We start from the raw sequence: 15,943 nt of genomic DNA on the forward strand, positions 1-15,943 counted from the left end.
AAGTGCTGCTGAATGTGGGCATCCTGCAGAGACTTACAATTATACCAGGGTGACAGTGATGACATTGAAGTTCTGCACAACTTTAAGGGCTGTGTCGCATCAATCTGTGTAGATCAAGAATGTGCTTCAGTACAGAGCATGGGCAGTGATCACCAGCATGGAAGAGATGCTCCCTTGCCACAGCTGGGAAATCTGTAGAAAAACACTGGAAATCATCAATTTCACCAAAAAGGTTTCTTAGAGGTGTCATTTTATGGCACATACATAGATAACACAAAGTAGTGAGTAGCCTAAGATCAGGGGAATGGCAAAGATGTGGCTATATTTGTCACCTCCCTAATTACTCATCTCCTGAATGCCATCCTCTCTCATTTTGTCTGTTTCTAGACAAAGTTTTGGAAGACTTTTTTATTGTCTGAATGTATAACATAAAAGTTTGGTGAAAAGTCATAAGTGCTCACGTATGGAAGGCAGCGACAGTGTCCCGCTTGCTTCTGTATCACTCTGTTCTTTTGGTATTATTATGGCAATGTACATACTATTAAATCAATTTTCTCATTTTTTCCTTATATTATTTTCTGATTGTCATCCCAATCTTTCCTCTTCTTAATTTACATCTGGCTTTCTTAGTGCTTTCCACCATTCTTGCATTTCTTGTCTGCTAATTTCTTTCCTTTATCTCATATTTACTTTTTTTTTTCCTTTGAGAAAAATTTGAAACATGGAGTTTTAACATGGACTATAAACTGGTCAATTATTCACCTTTATCTCTACTTAAAAATGTCAGTGTCAGCAGTAATAGGAGAAAGAAAACTTTCTCAGGAATACTGCAGGCAGTGGCAGAAGATGGAGGTCACTAATACTAGGAAAGAGGAGACTTAACAGAAGGCCTGAGAAGTAAAAATCTGTGCCAGAATTCATGTGTACTTGTTTGTTTTAAAATCAAAATGTCAGCGGCAACAGCAATAACAATTGGTTTTAATTCTCTTTCAGCAACAAGAGCAAGACCCGACTAACCTGTACATTTCCAACCTGCCTCTGTCAATGGACGAGCAGGAGCTTGAGAACATGCTGAAGCCCTTTGGGCAGGTGATCTCCACCAGGATACTGCGGGACTCGAGTGGGACGAGCCGCGGCGTTGGCTTTGCGAGGTACTCGGGCTGTGAGCCGTGCTGGCAGCCTTCTTCCTTTGTCTGCATTAAAAACGCAGGAATAGGCAGAAAAGGCAGAAATTACTGAAAATGATAAAGCTTGTAAAGAGAAGGAAGATTGAAATGGAGTTATTCAGCAGGGTTTTGTTAATTCTTCCTTTGGTAGAGCTGTGTCTCATCTTGCTTAGATGGCTAAATCTAAATTTATTGCTCTTACTGGACAATTATCTAGAGTAAGAATTCACTCTAAACCACTTCCTTCCCTTTTCTGTACTTCTCCTTTCTCCTCTATCCCTGAGTCAGTAAGCCAGGGTAACGTGATGCTTCACAGAGACTTGTGTGACTGCTGGATTGTGAAGTTTGAATCCCAGGCAGCAGACCAGAAGGAAGATCCTTCTTCCCCACCCCCATGCCTTTTTTTTGTTTTGTTTTTCTTCATTAGTTCCTTGGAGAAAATGAACTCATCATTGCCCTTTGAACATCAGCCCTTTGAATTTTCAGGCTCATTAACATGATGTCAGCTGGGAAAGAAAATACTTTTTATTCACTTACAGTAAATCTCATCTTAAAATATTTGTGTGCTAAGTGAAATATCTCACTCAAATAAACAAGAAAAAATATTTTCCATAAATTAGTAAATACCTCCTTAATATTCCGTCCATATGAATCTACTTTTTCTCTAGTTAATGTAGTTATTTTTTTCTGGGATCTCTTCATCAAAGTCTTTTCTGTGCTGTTTTTATTTATGTAAGTCCTGCTTTAAACCTAGTATAACAATCAAAATTTAGAGGCTTTAAATTGAAGGTTTCTATTATCAAAAATAAAAGCATGCTTCAAGCAAAGAATTGGCATTCTCAAAATACGGAAATCCAATTTCAGTAATTCAGATGTTCAGCCAATATTATAATAGCTTTGTATTTGAACAAATATCAGAATCTAAAATTAGCGCACAGAAAAGTACTGAACAAATTTATCTCCTGATGTGGCCAAAATTTTGAGGAATTGGTTTTCCTGTGAGTTGGCTGGGGAATATTTCATGGCACTGTGATTTTTTTTTTTTTTTCCAAATGTCTTCCCCCACCAGCCTCTTGAACCCAAACGTCATATGCTTGTCAAACTATCAAGTTTCAAGAATGTATAACAAAGGAACAAAATTAGAAATAATAGAAAAATATTCATTGTTTAAGAGGGGAAAACCAGCAAGTTTGGGCTTTGCTAAAATTTCTTCCTGTCCCCTTTAAAAAAAATCAATAAGTGGGGTAAAATTAACGGAGCATTTTAATTTCATTAGTATATGTGTGTTTTATGTTTAGCTTTCATTTTTTGGTACTGTGAAGAGTAGAATCCACTAACACCCACTATAAAATTCATTCGGCATTTTGCTCTCATTCAGTCTCCCTAAACTTGTTTACCCCCCCACCTTGAATCAGTGGTAAGGTAGGAAATATGGTAGGATGTATTTTTCCTAATGTAGCTGGAAGTGTTCTGGAATCATATGCAAAAGTCAAAAAGACTTGTGTGTATTCAAGACCTCAGTTGTATTGAAGACATTAAAATATAATAGTTTTAAAGTACTTTCTCAATAGTTTCTCTGTTGTGCATTTTGTGTTTTATATATACATGAATGAAGTTATTTTTATATAAGCATTTATTTATATACATAAATAAAGTATACCTAGGTTATAGGTTAAGTATTGCTTCTATATCTAATTAGAACTTCTTTCCTTCCACAAGGTGAACATTTTTCTTGTATTGGAAAATTCTTGGATAATTAATTAAAATTTTCCAAAAAACCTGTAGACATTAAATAAATATTTTAATTTCTTGCCTTTGGGAAACTTTTATTAGGTTAAAAGGGAGTAATGTATTTTATCAAGTCCAGACTTGAGTCTGAAACTAAATTATATTGTTTGTTTCATGTGAGACAAAAAAAAAAAAATTAGATTTCTTTGATGCAGATCCAATAATCCAGAACTTCTGAAAATTCTCAAAGAGATATTTTTGGAATCATTAGGAAAACCTCTTGTTCAGTCTGGCTTTTTGGTGGTACTAGTTGTTATCTATACTTGTATTTTGTCAGCCTGTGCAGAAAGGATATCAGGATTAAAGAGATGCCAAGACTTAGGAATTTTTAGTCCTGGTTGTTTGCTGCTGAGGCCATTTGCCTAATGAGCAACTGAAAAGAAATTATCTGTTCAACATTAACCAAACATCATCTTGCTGGCAGCTGCAAAATAAGTTCTTTTAAAATATATTTTGTTGTAATTGCACATCTGAGTTGTTCAGTGTGACGGAGTCCCAGGTGGCAGTCGGGGCTGGCACATCCTCTCTGCAGGTGAGGCCCCTCCCAGGCCACAGGGGCTCTGCAGCCCCCTGCCCAGCCTGTTCAGTCTGGATCTGACAGCATGAGTGCACAAACCTGCTCAAGACTTTGGACACATTCTCAGTAGCCATCACAGCTCTGCTAGTATTGGCTCCTGTTTGGAACCCGGAGACAATTAAATAAGAGCCAGGTGCATCATTTAGTGGAGATGATGTGTGTAAGCTAAAAGCTGCCAAGTCAGTTTGGGTCATGCAGTCAGGCAGGTTTCTATTTGAGTTTATTACCCTTAAACTGTACAGACAGCTCTGAATCCTCTCTTAAGAGTGGCATTAACCTTTGCTGCATGCAGCATGGACAGTAAGGATTCAGTTATGAATGATAGTGAGTCAGTCCTTCTGCTGCTTTCAAGACAAGAGAGGTACTTGAGGCAGCTTGGACAGCTACAGTATAATTTCTGAGTAAATAAGAGCATTATTTTCAGTTTGGCACCGACTTTGGTCTCAGAGTGCATAAAATGTTAATTGAGTTTGGCTTTACCTTTCTGAAGTTATATGTTCTTAGAAAACATCATCTCCATTGTTCACACATGGGAAAGCAAGCCAGAGCAGTGAAGAGGGGAAAAACAAGAAATATGATTTGAGAAAAAGCGAGAAATGTGCTTTAAAAAAAAGTCACAAACATGGTAATCTGTTTGAGTGTTTAATTTATGTAAATTATTCTTTATTTTCAAAGGATGGAGTCAACAGAAAAATGTGAAGCAGTGATTGCTCATTTTAATGGAAAATTCATAAAGACACCAGCAGGAGTTTCTGGTATGTTGCATATATTTTTTACAAGATGTATGAATGGGTTAGTGCTTACATGGTGGAAGCCTGTTACACTGATTGTTGTATCTGGCTTCTCATTTAGAGGCAAGCTTATTAAAATTAAACTCTGTCTTTTTGGATGGCTGTAATGCTTGCTTGGAACACAGTATATTGCTTTTCTGTTGTAAACCTTTTCTAGGAATCTAGTAGTGTTCTCTCCTAGCAGAGAAACAAGCAGCTAAGATGCCAGCTATGTACAAATTTACATCCAATGTAATCCCAGTTGAAGTGAGGAAACAAATATCTATCTGAACAGAATTTGGCTGCTTTTCCATGGACAGGGCTTTTTTCAGAGGCAAAAATGGGCTGGTTTTGTCATCTGTTGATGATTTTTTCTAAGCATTTTTGAAAAAATATTTGCTTAGGGAAAAAAATGGAATCTGCAGCAGTGCCTGGCATGATCATTCACTGGGGAGCTGCAACTCTCAAGTCAGTGGAGGTTTTAAAGTCCTTCAGGAAAATGGAAGGAGGTCAGTATAGAATGCTACTTCTAGAAATATTGTGCAAGGCAGAATTCAGAGAAGGCTTAGTACAATTTTGTTGCCACACCAAGTTCCTCATCATTTTTGTCTGCTTTGTCAGCACTGTTTCTAAGAGACAAAATGTATATTCCGTGAATTTTGAAAAATGAGGAGAGGAAATTGAATGCTGCTGAGTAAAATAGAAAGTAAAGAGGATAAAATAAAGAAGGAAAGAATACATGCCTGGCATTCCAGGCAGCTTTCAGTGGGCATTTTATTGAGAATCCCAAGTGGGAATTTTGCAAATTACAGTGTTGATGTGGTTGGGGAAGCTGCCTTTGTCCCACTGGTGAAATGTTCTGTGCAGCCAGACCCTGTCACTGAGGAGGAGGAAAGCCACCTTCGGCAGGCAGACAAGAATGTGGCTTGTTTAGTAAAACTCCAAACATGCCTCATCCCTGAAAGATTGCTCCAGTTTGAGGCAGTCTGTGCTGCTGTAAGGATGGAAAATGCTTCAGAGCACAGGAAACCGCTGCCTTTGGCACAGCTAATCTAATGCAGTGTTTTGACTTCCCTAGCCTTGCTCTTGCAGATCCTTTGCACAAGGATTAATTGCCGATATTATTATTTTGTTAAAACTTTGTTACAAATGTTTGGTAAATTTAAGCACATTGTTGCATTTGTTGCTTTAGTTATATTATATTTTTTTCTTTGCTACATTTAGTAAAAATGCTACAGCCTATGTTTAAACAGATCATAAGGACACTAAACATCTGCAACAGAAGCTCCTATCAGTGCCTTTTAGTTTGTTAATTTTTATTTTTACTTGCATCTCCTGTTCTCAATGAATGAGCCGTCAAGCACGTCATTGCTAATCATGATCTGTCTCCAGTGGGTCTTTGCTGAAGCTGGAGTTGCACCCTTACATGATGAGGTTCAACTAGGTTGGAATAAAAGCTTCCTGCATGGAATTGTAGGAATGATTTTTGCAGTCTGAAGGAAATATTTAACATAAAAATGTGATAAATTAGGGACAAGAAATTTGCAGAGAACTGTTAATTTTCTGAAAGTGGAAACTAAACAGGGGTCTCAAGATATAATCCACCTCACAGGCTTGAACTTCTAATGCTTCCTTTGGAAAGCAGTTGTCCAGGCTCTCTGTCTAGAACATGTAAAGAAAAACACACCTCCAGAGACTGTCCTTGCAGTTACAGAGGGTGTCTAGCTCAGTCACTCAGAAGCAGATGACTCCAAGTGTTTGAAATTCAGATGGGTCCCGCCTTCCATGATACTGAAAATGAGACAAATAATCAGGTGCATAAGGGAGTTGTGAGAACCTTGGTTTTTAAAGACCCTCAATTTTGTTGTATAGGACCCAGCCTCAGCTCTATGTTTCTGTGCTGGTGCTGTGAAGTTTCATTGCTCCTTGCAAAGGTTTTTATGGAGATCAAATTGTTCCCAGAGTTCCATCCCACACAGCAAGCACCTGTCCAGTAATGCAGCCTCATTAGAGAATTGAATTTATGCATCACAGTATACTGCAGTCTGCCAAAACGTGGGGTGGGGTCATGAGGCAACTGTGATTTTGGACTGCCTGCAGAGAGAAAACTGGATGACAGTAGGAAAGCTCTTGAACAAGCAAAGATTAGGAAACTGTTTTGAAATAGATTAGTGACCATTGGGATTATAAAGGATCAACTTCAAACACATGCAAAACAAAATCATAAAACCAGATCTGTGTTTAAATTAAAACATTGTGTCCTAGAAACTTGGCTAAAATCAGCAAAGGGAGCTGGCTCTAAAAACATCAATGTTATCAGGATGAAGAGGGTAGGAGAGATGGGCCTGTAATGAAATAGGTGTGGGAGGAAGAACATTTGTTCAACAAAAACATGCTTTCATAATGCAGCTTTGTTATTTTAACTAAGTTTGGGCTTAAATGGAAGAATGGGTTAAACAGTTATAGAAAGCATAAGTGAAACCTCCTCTGGAGCATGAGAAGACACAATGAATAAAACCTCTAAGAATCTGGGAAGGCCAGGGATTAACACAGGGTGGTGTCAAAATTGTCAGCTCCAGAGTTAGGTGAGTGACTGGGCATTGATGATGCTAAGCAAGCTAAACCCAGATATAACTGGCCATTCAGGCTTTATTTAACTTAATGAAATATATTCAGTATTTAGTGTGTCCTTGTTTATCTTCAGTAAAGAAGAAGAAGGGTTAGCTCAGAGAGCAATTTGAAATGCACTGCAAGTTGGTATAACGCTGAAACTCCTGGAAGTGATGTGTTAGTTTCACCTTTTGTTGTTGTGCTTTGTCCATTTTTATGGAAGCTATTGTATTAGCTGGTTGTGTTTTATGGACTATGACTTCCTCTCCATTTTGTCACTGAAAACCCAACTCAGAACTTTAATTTTCAACTTAATTATCTTCTCAGCTATGATATGTAACTATTATATGATTGTTATAATTTTAAAGTAACTTTTGCATTTAGTTTCACTCTCCTCCTTAAAGAACTTTGTTTTCAGGGAAGAATGTAATATTTAAAAGTTTTCTATTCTCCTGTGAAATGTATGACGTGAATTGGAGGAAACAGAGCAGACTGGTATCAAGAGCCAGGAGCCAGCAGATGAGCAGTGAGAGCAGAGCAGCAGCATACTTAGCCTTCCTCCTCTAAAGATGATACTCAGTGTTCACTGGCCTTTAGTCTTGTGTTGGATCCACAGTGATTGTAGAAATTATCTTCTGGGCAAAATCTTGAAAGGCATCTCCTCCCTGTCACAGTAACATGTAGCTTTAATATTTCTTTTACTGGAGAAGAACTTGGGTGATTTTGGTTTAATGGGTGTAAGAGCATTTTTGCTGAGCAGCCCTTGTAATTTTTACTTCAGTAATGGCTGATAATGGTGATGATGCAAAAATCAAAAATTATCCATAACCCACCCCTCTCTTCCCACTTAGGATAAAGAGATTGGTTGCTCAGGTTCTCTTTTAGGGGAGAAAAATGAGTGTGTAAAAGCCCTGCTCCTGCCTGTGCTCTTGACCAGACTGGGATGAGGTCCACCAGGGATGATGCAGACCATGGCTTGAAATGATCTGGCCTTGGACATCACTCTAGTGTGGGGAGGAGTGGAAATGGAGCCCTGGGGTAGCTGTCTCCTGTCGGTCATATTCTATGTTTCTTAGTTTCTTACCTTTGCAAAGTATCCAGCACTGAAGATCTCTAGTGAATTTAAGCTAGTTGACCATAAATTCAATTTTTCTTTCAATTATCTGTCACAGATCCTTTAGAAAAAACACATGAACCATAGCCTAAAAACCACTGCTAAGGATATCAAGGGCTGACAGTGGTTGCCACACTAAAGGCAGAGGAACAAAACTTTCACTCTTTTGATCAAGACCCTGAGATTAGTTTAGCTGGTCTCAGAGTGTGGTGCTGAGGTACCAGTGTTGTAGGTTTGATCCCTGTATGGGCCATTCACTTAAGATTTGGACCTGGAAGAGACCCACAAGGATCATCAACTCTGAATATTTTTTGAAATCTGTGAATTAGAGGTTTTAACTCCCATAATTTGCAATTTGCTGCTTAGTTTTAAGAACCAACATAGGATTAGAAGAGAAAAATGCTTCTTAAAACCACTCAAAATATCCTTCTGTCACAAATTATTAAACCTTGTATAAATTATTAAAGCAAGGTAATCCTGAGCATTATGTTTAAGTGAAGACTAGAATGGTGAAGAGTATAATACTGAATTTCTCTTTAAACATATAAAGATATCCTGATCATGGGTTGCACAATTTCTTTTTTAGTTCCCACAGCCTTTGGCAAAAGTTTCTAGCTGTACAGGCTTGCTCTATCATTAAAGTGATGTTTTAATGTCAGAATTCATTAAGTCCCATATGCTTTGCACTAGAAAATAAGCAATGGAAGTCTCTAAAAGATGCAGTTTAATTGGAAACTGACTAAAGGAATAGTAATTTTTAACTATTTTGTTGTATTTTTCAGTAACTGAAAGTAGGGTTTATTGAAAAGTTGATAAAATTAGCCACGTAAAGTCAAGGGTGCAAACTCAAGGTCCAACAAAGAACATCAGTTTTGGTTTTGCATTTATAGTATCCCCTGGTACAAATTTAGGTAGACACTGAACAAAGACAAACTGAGTTCTAATGCACAGATGTGTACAAAGTGTCTACAAGGAGGAAGAATTTAATCTCTGGGCTAATATCACATTCACATCTCTCTTCTGTAAAAACATTAGCCCTAGAGGAGAGTGATTCAGGGTGGGAGGAGATGGTCAGCACTTTCCACACCCAAGTTTCAAAGCCCTGATGTTGAAGGCCAGGAACGCTCATGGTTACAGATCCCCTCAGTAGCTGCAGCCCAACAGGCACCTGCACACCATTGGCAGTGCTGGTTTGCACTGGGTGTCACAAGAGTGGGCCTGTCAAACGTGCTGTCCTAGCTGCAAAAGCTTAACTCCACTGTAAGTTGTAGCCTTTTACATCAGGTACCTCCGAGCTGTGAATGCAACTCTGAATATTTGTACTCTGCCTTTGTCTTGCACATACAGACAAGTCACTGAATGATTAATGATCTGCTTCATCACTGGGCCTGCATAGTTCCCAGCAATTAAACAATAAAAATGACTCTCCCTTCCTTCCTGTACTACAAAAGATTGCTTAACTGGTTTGTAGGAATTGTGAGAGCTTTGTGTTCAAATATTTTTCTGTCACATGCTTGCACGTATATGCAAGAGAGAATGTGTTGCAAATTCTTGAAAGCAATGAGAAAAAGTAAGCTGAACAAGTAAGGTTCAGATTTAATTTTGAAAAGAGTAAGGTCTATGTTCATTCTTTGGTGGGAGGGAGATCAGTAGGTCACGATAAACCCAAGAAGAAGGTTTATCTTGTTTCTCATGAGCCTCCCTGTGGTGACCATCAGTCATTGTGTTGTTGCAGGAATGAACACGGTGTCATTCAGGTCATGTGTGTGGAAGAGCAGCCAAAAATTGCAGTTGGGCTTTCCACTGGAGCTGTCCCACTGTCAGCAGTCAGGTCCTGAAGCAGAATCAGGGAAGGCAAATGCTGTACAGCCTGCTGACAGAAGTGCTGTATTAAATAGATGGTCTGCAAGGGGTTTTTAGTGTGAGTTGGAGCATTCCCAGCATTTGGCATCTTGGATGGGCGCAGGGAGGAGCAAGGGAAGGCGGAAAGTCAGAGGAACAAGGGTCCCCATGGCTGGATCTGTGTTCAGTAAGATGGAGCACTAACTTCTAGTAGATCACAAATTAATAGCTCTTTAAATGCTTGGGTTTCTTCACTGATGCAGGTTTTGGATATTATGTACTCAAAATCCAGTATGTGTGTATAATTCTGACTCCATTTTTTCTTCCCCTTTAAATCTGTTGGAGAATTTTTACAATGCAACACAGAAGATGTTTAATCATAGAAGATGTAGCTGTTTTATCTACTGACAAAAACAAATCAGATTGATTCTTAAAATAGGTTTTTATGAACATTTTATTCAGACAGTGGGACGGGTTTACTCTTTTTTTTTTTTAAGAAAAGATATTTATGTTGAGACAATGATGGGAAATGCAAGTACAAATGATGCTTCCTAACAAGTTTTTTATAATTAATTGTAGGGATTTTTAATGAAAGCATAATCCAGGTTTAAATAAAGCATTTACTACCTGTGAGTGCTCTAATACAGAATGTCAGGGCCAGAAATCTTTTTCTGATGTCTTTCTGTACTGTTCTCATGCCAGAGAAATTGAATTTTGAAATGAAATTTTGATTTTTCATCCAAAATTTTATATGCATATTTTGGAAGTCACATATGGTCCTCACAAAACTAGTTTTTTTGAAATAATGTAAAAATAGATGAAGATATTCAACTTGGGGAAGAGCTTTTTTTTCATTTAAGGCAGTTAACTTCAGTATTTGGACCTCCTCTCTCAGTGTCCAATGGATTTTTGTTTTCCACTCTGTGTCAAAACAACCAAAATTATTTCAGACCAGAACCTGAGAAATTTATCCATATTGGCTAACATATTCTGAGATTACCTCCTCTTATTTCAGCCAAACTGTATGGACTGAAATGCTGTGTGCTATGACTAAGGTTATTTGATATAGCTTTTACAAAGCAGCATCAAATCATCCATCACCATATTGATATTGTACCTTTTTGCTCCAAATATGTTGAAACAGCAGTTACTTCACATAATAGAAGACCTCAAAGCAAAAGTCAGTTTTGGTAATGCCAGAAATCCCCTCAGAAATACAAGGTTTTGAAGACAATATTTTCCATTTTTTCTTCTACTTTAAGGTTTCTGTTGTTTCCTTGTTCATTTACTCCATCATCCATAGGTCTCCTATATTTTTCCAGTGGCATTAACTTAGCTTTTTCCTGGTTTATTTTATGATTATAGGGTTTTAATTACCATTCTCTGAAGGATAATACATTTTAAATTTATTCAGTTGTCATGTTTAATGTTACAGTCTGACCCTCTGTATAATAGCACCCAGGTAGGAGAGGTCCAGGTCTCTGAGCTGTGTGGTCACTGCTGGAGGTGAGACAGGGAACCACACACCAGTTCTGTCTCCTTTTTTACAGAGAAGGCTGTCAAAAGATGTGTCATGCAGGAAGTGGACATTTTTCCAGTAGAAACAGTGCTAGTGTTTTAGGTGTGACATCCAAAGCCAGGGATGACTGGGCCATTAATACCTGTTTTGTGCCAAAGTTTTAAAAGTCAAGCTCTTTGTGAGGTTACACATCCCTGAGGTTTTCAGCACCAATCATCCTTGGCAAATGCAGACAGGGTGAAGAGACATCAGCACTCACCATGGTTATATTAATAGATTTTGTTGAAAATTTTTCTTGGGGTTGTTTTTTTGCAGGTGGCCTTCCCACCCCATGTGTTTACTCTGCATTTGGAAACTTGTATGTTTTCAGGTCCAGCCATGTCTGATGAAGATGTTTCCAAACAGAGAGTGACTGGAGGAGTGTCATGGTAAAGCTTAGACAGCTCATGTGTCAGGAATTATTGGCAGAGAAGAGTTTACATCCAAGTCATAACAGTGCTTCCACCCTGTGATTAGGGAGGGTGTGGTGTGATGCAGCAGAGCTGTGCTTCAGCCATAGGTACTTGGAAATGTGAGAGCTTAGAGCAGGGATAGAAAGAATGCCATGCAAAGCTTTTCATTGCTTCAATTCTGACACGAAAAATTGAGGTCATGTTCAGAATTGTATTAGGAAAGATAATAATAACAACAACAAGAAAAAATAATAAAGTATGGTGATGCTGTTCATGGCAGTATGCAAAAAACCCCAAAAGGACAATCTTGAAGAATTTCTGGTTGCATTGGGTGTTCTTTATAGAGCAGGGATAAAATGGGAATGGACAACTGTGGCATTTTCTTGGTGCAAGGGCGCAGGAAATAAAGGTGCCTCTTCTGGATGAGTAAAACACTTGTACATTTTGGGACATTACTGAAATCTCCAAAGGGTGGGGAGAATGTATTACAGACCTTTGGCCAGATTTTTTCTCCATCCTCCTTAGATATACTTCCAAAGAGACAAAGCTGAGAATTTAGGTCACAGTTCTTGTTGAACCCAGACCAAGAGACACATACTCAGGATATACAGACCACGTTTCCTTCCAACAGGTTTTACAGCAGTAGTTCAAAATCAAAATAGATAAGGCATTCCAGATGCTCTGTTTGTGTGTGGCAGCTGTCTTTGTGCTATGCTGAACAGCTGTTGATGCTGTAATACAGCTCCGTGTTATTTAAGTGTCATATTTGGAATATAACTTAAAACCATACCTCATATGGAGAATTGAGCATCTGTGTATCAATGCTACTTCAACTAATTTTTCTTCTTTCTTCCAGTTCCTGCAGAACCTTTATTGTGCAAGTTTGCTGATGGAGGACAGAAGAAGAGGCAGAATCAGAATAAATACATACAGAATGGAAGAGCATGGCACAGAGAAGGCGAGGTGAGACTTGTAAGTCCTCCCTTCAAGCTTTAGTGTGGGTGTGCAATAATGAATACTTAGGAAAATGATAGGCATTGAGACTTCTTGGCTTGGGTCTTTGGCATATTAAAAATGTTCAAGCTACTCTTACCTGACAGTTTGTGTGTCTGTAAAAAAGATGTTTAACTGTGTCTTTCTTCTGAGGAGAAAAGGCAAAATGTGAAACGCCAAGTCCTGTCTCATTGAAGTGAACAATAAAATCTCCTTCAACTTGGCCATAATATAAACTTCAGCTTTCCCATATTATTAAACTACCAGAAACATAACTGTGCTTACATGCAGAAATAATCCTTTGATCTATGGAACACTAAAATGCACACCACTTTCACAAGATTAAAATAGTATACCAGTGCCATGCAGCATTGTTGTTTTTAGTCAACAGTTGTTTAAACTTTAATGTTCAAGATAATAGTTTCATAGACTTACTGTGGCTAGCAAGCCTAAATATCTCATTTATATTACACAGGAAAATTCAAATGTGCCTTCAAAAAACTGCACTCCCCATTCAATCTTATAAGTCATATATAGTAGGCAACACCCTAACATAATCATCTGCATGCCCTGAATCTCAAACACACATGTACTTTTAGCCAGGTGTTTAATAGATTGCATTTTGTTCCTCATAATGGGAACATGGAAACTTGTATTCACAAACAATATTGCTAATTCTCTTCACTGTATAATTACTTCTGCCAATTAGCCTTTCCGTAAGTTTTAAAAAATTATTTCAATACAAATTTTCAGTTAAAAATGAGATAACTAAAGAAAAAGAGAAATCATTTACAATTAAAATTAATTTTGTCCACTCTTTCTTTTCCACTTTTTTTTTTTTAAGGCTGGAATGACACTCACATATGATCCAACCACAGCTGCTTTACAAAATGGGTATGTTGAGTAATGTCACACGAAGAAAAAAATATGTTTGCATTATGAAAGATACATAGAACTAGTATTTAATAAATATTTCTGCATTTTCTAGATTTTATCCATCACCCTACAGTATTACAGCAAACAGAATGATCACTCAGACATCTATTACGCCATATATTGCTTCTCCAGTTTCTACATACCAGGTTTGTATTTAGAGCGTGGTAGCTGAAATGGTTCATTGGAGCTTATGTTTATTTATCAATTGTTGCATCTGGTTTTATGAGGTCTCCAATAATGTTACATTTTAATGAAGTGGCCTCCTTGTGCTGTACAGCATGAAAGTGACAGCCTGAAAACCTGAGTGTGTGTTTCAGGAAGCACAGTGCTTTAATGAGACCCTGGTGTCTTGCAAAACCAAGTCTCCAACTTGTGCTGGTGGCTGACGGATTTGTAGCCATTTCTGCCTTTCATGGGAGATTTTTCATTTTCTCTCAGGCAAATTATTTTAATGTCACCAGTACACATGAAGTAATTATTCTTTATTTAAAGCCTTATTGGTTTAATTTAATTTATTTTTAAAGACGTTTTCCATGCATTTTGAGCTTTTCTCTGTACTTTTCTCAGAAAACCCAACAATAATATCTTATGTAGTTCTACTAAGAAGGGTACAGAAACATTCTTCACTTTAGAGTTGGAAATTTTAAAAAAAGAGCTCCATGGTCAAATTACTTTAGGATTCAAATTCAGTGTTTTTGTATTAGGAGTAAAGCATTTAATAGCCTAGGACAGTATTTCTAAACCAAAGGCTACTTTATTTTGGATAATAAATTAAAATATAAATTGTGGATATTTTTGGTCCAAAGCTTTCTGAAGAGGGATTTTGATAGGTGCCATCTTGAGTCCTCACAAGGGATATTGATATACAATTCAACACATTGGGAAATTACATGAAACAGTTTTAGCACTTTGATATAGATCTTAGCAATCCTCAATTTTAGGGCATTGTACATTTCAGTTTACAAACAACTTGCTTTAAATACAACTAGTATGGCAGTCTCAGATGTGTGCTCTGTAATTGCTGCTTGAGACATGCCAATTATGGCAGTGTATGCTAAATTATGAGCTTTTTTGGCATTTTACTGTTTAACGCATAGATGGAGTAAACAGCAGAGATTCATGTCATAAATGACCCAAACTAATTAAATTTAGAAGATTCTTACCTCTATGTGTCAGGGGAAGAAGAGGCAGTTTGCTTTCTAGTGAGAGAGACATGCAGAGCTTTCAGATGTGCTCTGTGTGTGTGAATGAGTGTGGAAGGGTGTGTAAAGGGGGGCAGGAGCTGGCAGAGGCACTGTGGGCCATCTCATCAGCTGCATCCTGCAGAAATTCCCATGTAGCCTTCAATTCCAAGTGAGGAGGATGAGGAAGAATTGTCTCATATTAGTCTGTACATGAGCAAAGTATTGTGTAGGAGTTAAAACAGCATTCTCTGGTGTGAAGGGCAGCTGCATTATTTTTATATTAATTTCTGAGGTAACTTATGCAACACAATGTTTGCTCTGGGCAGACAGTGCTAGACTGTATTTGTCAGTATACTGAATCACTCTGCTTGGTACTGCATTACCTCAGAAATTACAGTACGTCCTTACCCAGGAAAATATTTCAGTAAAATTAACTGCTATTCTTTATTAAAATATAAATTATTTATCAATATATGACTCTCTGATATTCAGAATCCAAGTAAAAATTGGAAGTTGGCATGGAAACATACTACTTAGTAATACAGTATTATTTTTTGGGCTATTGAGATAGACAGACCACAATCCATTATGTTTCCAGAAATGTAGTTACCAGTATTTCAATATACATGGCATGAAGCTTAAATTATTGTGGATGGAGTTATTAATATCATTATGCTTGAAGTGACACAGTAATTGGAATTGAAAATTAAATTGAAGTATTCTGTATTGGGGAGGAAGGAGATTCATGGCCAGAAGAGTTTCACAATTTGAGTATTAGTCACATCTTCATTACTGATCCCTTCTCACAGAAACCTGCAGCTTTGTCTTCTACACAGCAGCATGTATCACACAAGCAAAGGGGTTTTTGGGTTTTTTTTTGTTTTTGTTTTTTTCTTTGAGGCATGGTATAACCTGATGCTACATTTATTCTTATTCAGGTAAACAAATTTAATAAAGTTTTGGCTGGTGTTTGTATCTGCAACCCCTGTGTA

The 15,943-nt window shown here is 37.6% G+C and overlaps 1 protein-coding gene across 4 annotated transcripts in view; it reads left to right on the forward strand.

The window, feature by feature from the left end:
* The window catches only part of RBMS1 (RNA binding motif single stranded interacting protein 1), a 143,096-nt gene that overhangs the window by 116,233 nt on the left and 10,920 nt on the right, over positions 1-15,943 (forward strand). For 3 of the 4 annotated variants that reach the window (XM_054277934.1, XM_054277936.1, XM_054277938.1), the window contains exons 5-9: positions 994-1,151; positions 4,207-4,286; positions 12,695-12,810; positions 13,676-13,725; positions 13,820-13,913. In XM_054277934.1, coding sequence (XP_054133909.1) covers positions 994-1,151; positions 4,207-4,286; positions 12,695-12,810; positions 13,676-13,725; positions 13,820-13,913 — 498 coding nt within the window. The remainder of the gene's footprint in view (positions 1-993; positions 1,152-4,206; positions 4,287-12,694; positions 12,811-13,675; positions 13,726-13,819; positions 13,914-15,943) is intronic. The other variant, XM_054277937.1, reaches the window with a different exon arrangement.

This window comes from Melozone crissalis, unplaced genomic scaffold, assembly GCF_028551555.1.
Source record: "Melozone crissalis strain CALT ecotype California unplaced genomic scaffold, PUWL_Pcris_2 ptg000023l_1, whole genome shotgun sequence".
Classification (NCBI taxonomy): Eukaryota; Metazoa; Chordata; class Aves; order Passeriformes; family Passerellidae; genus Melozone; species Melozone crissalis.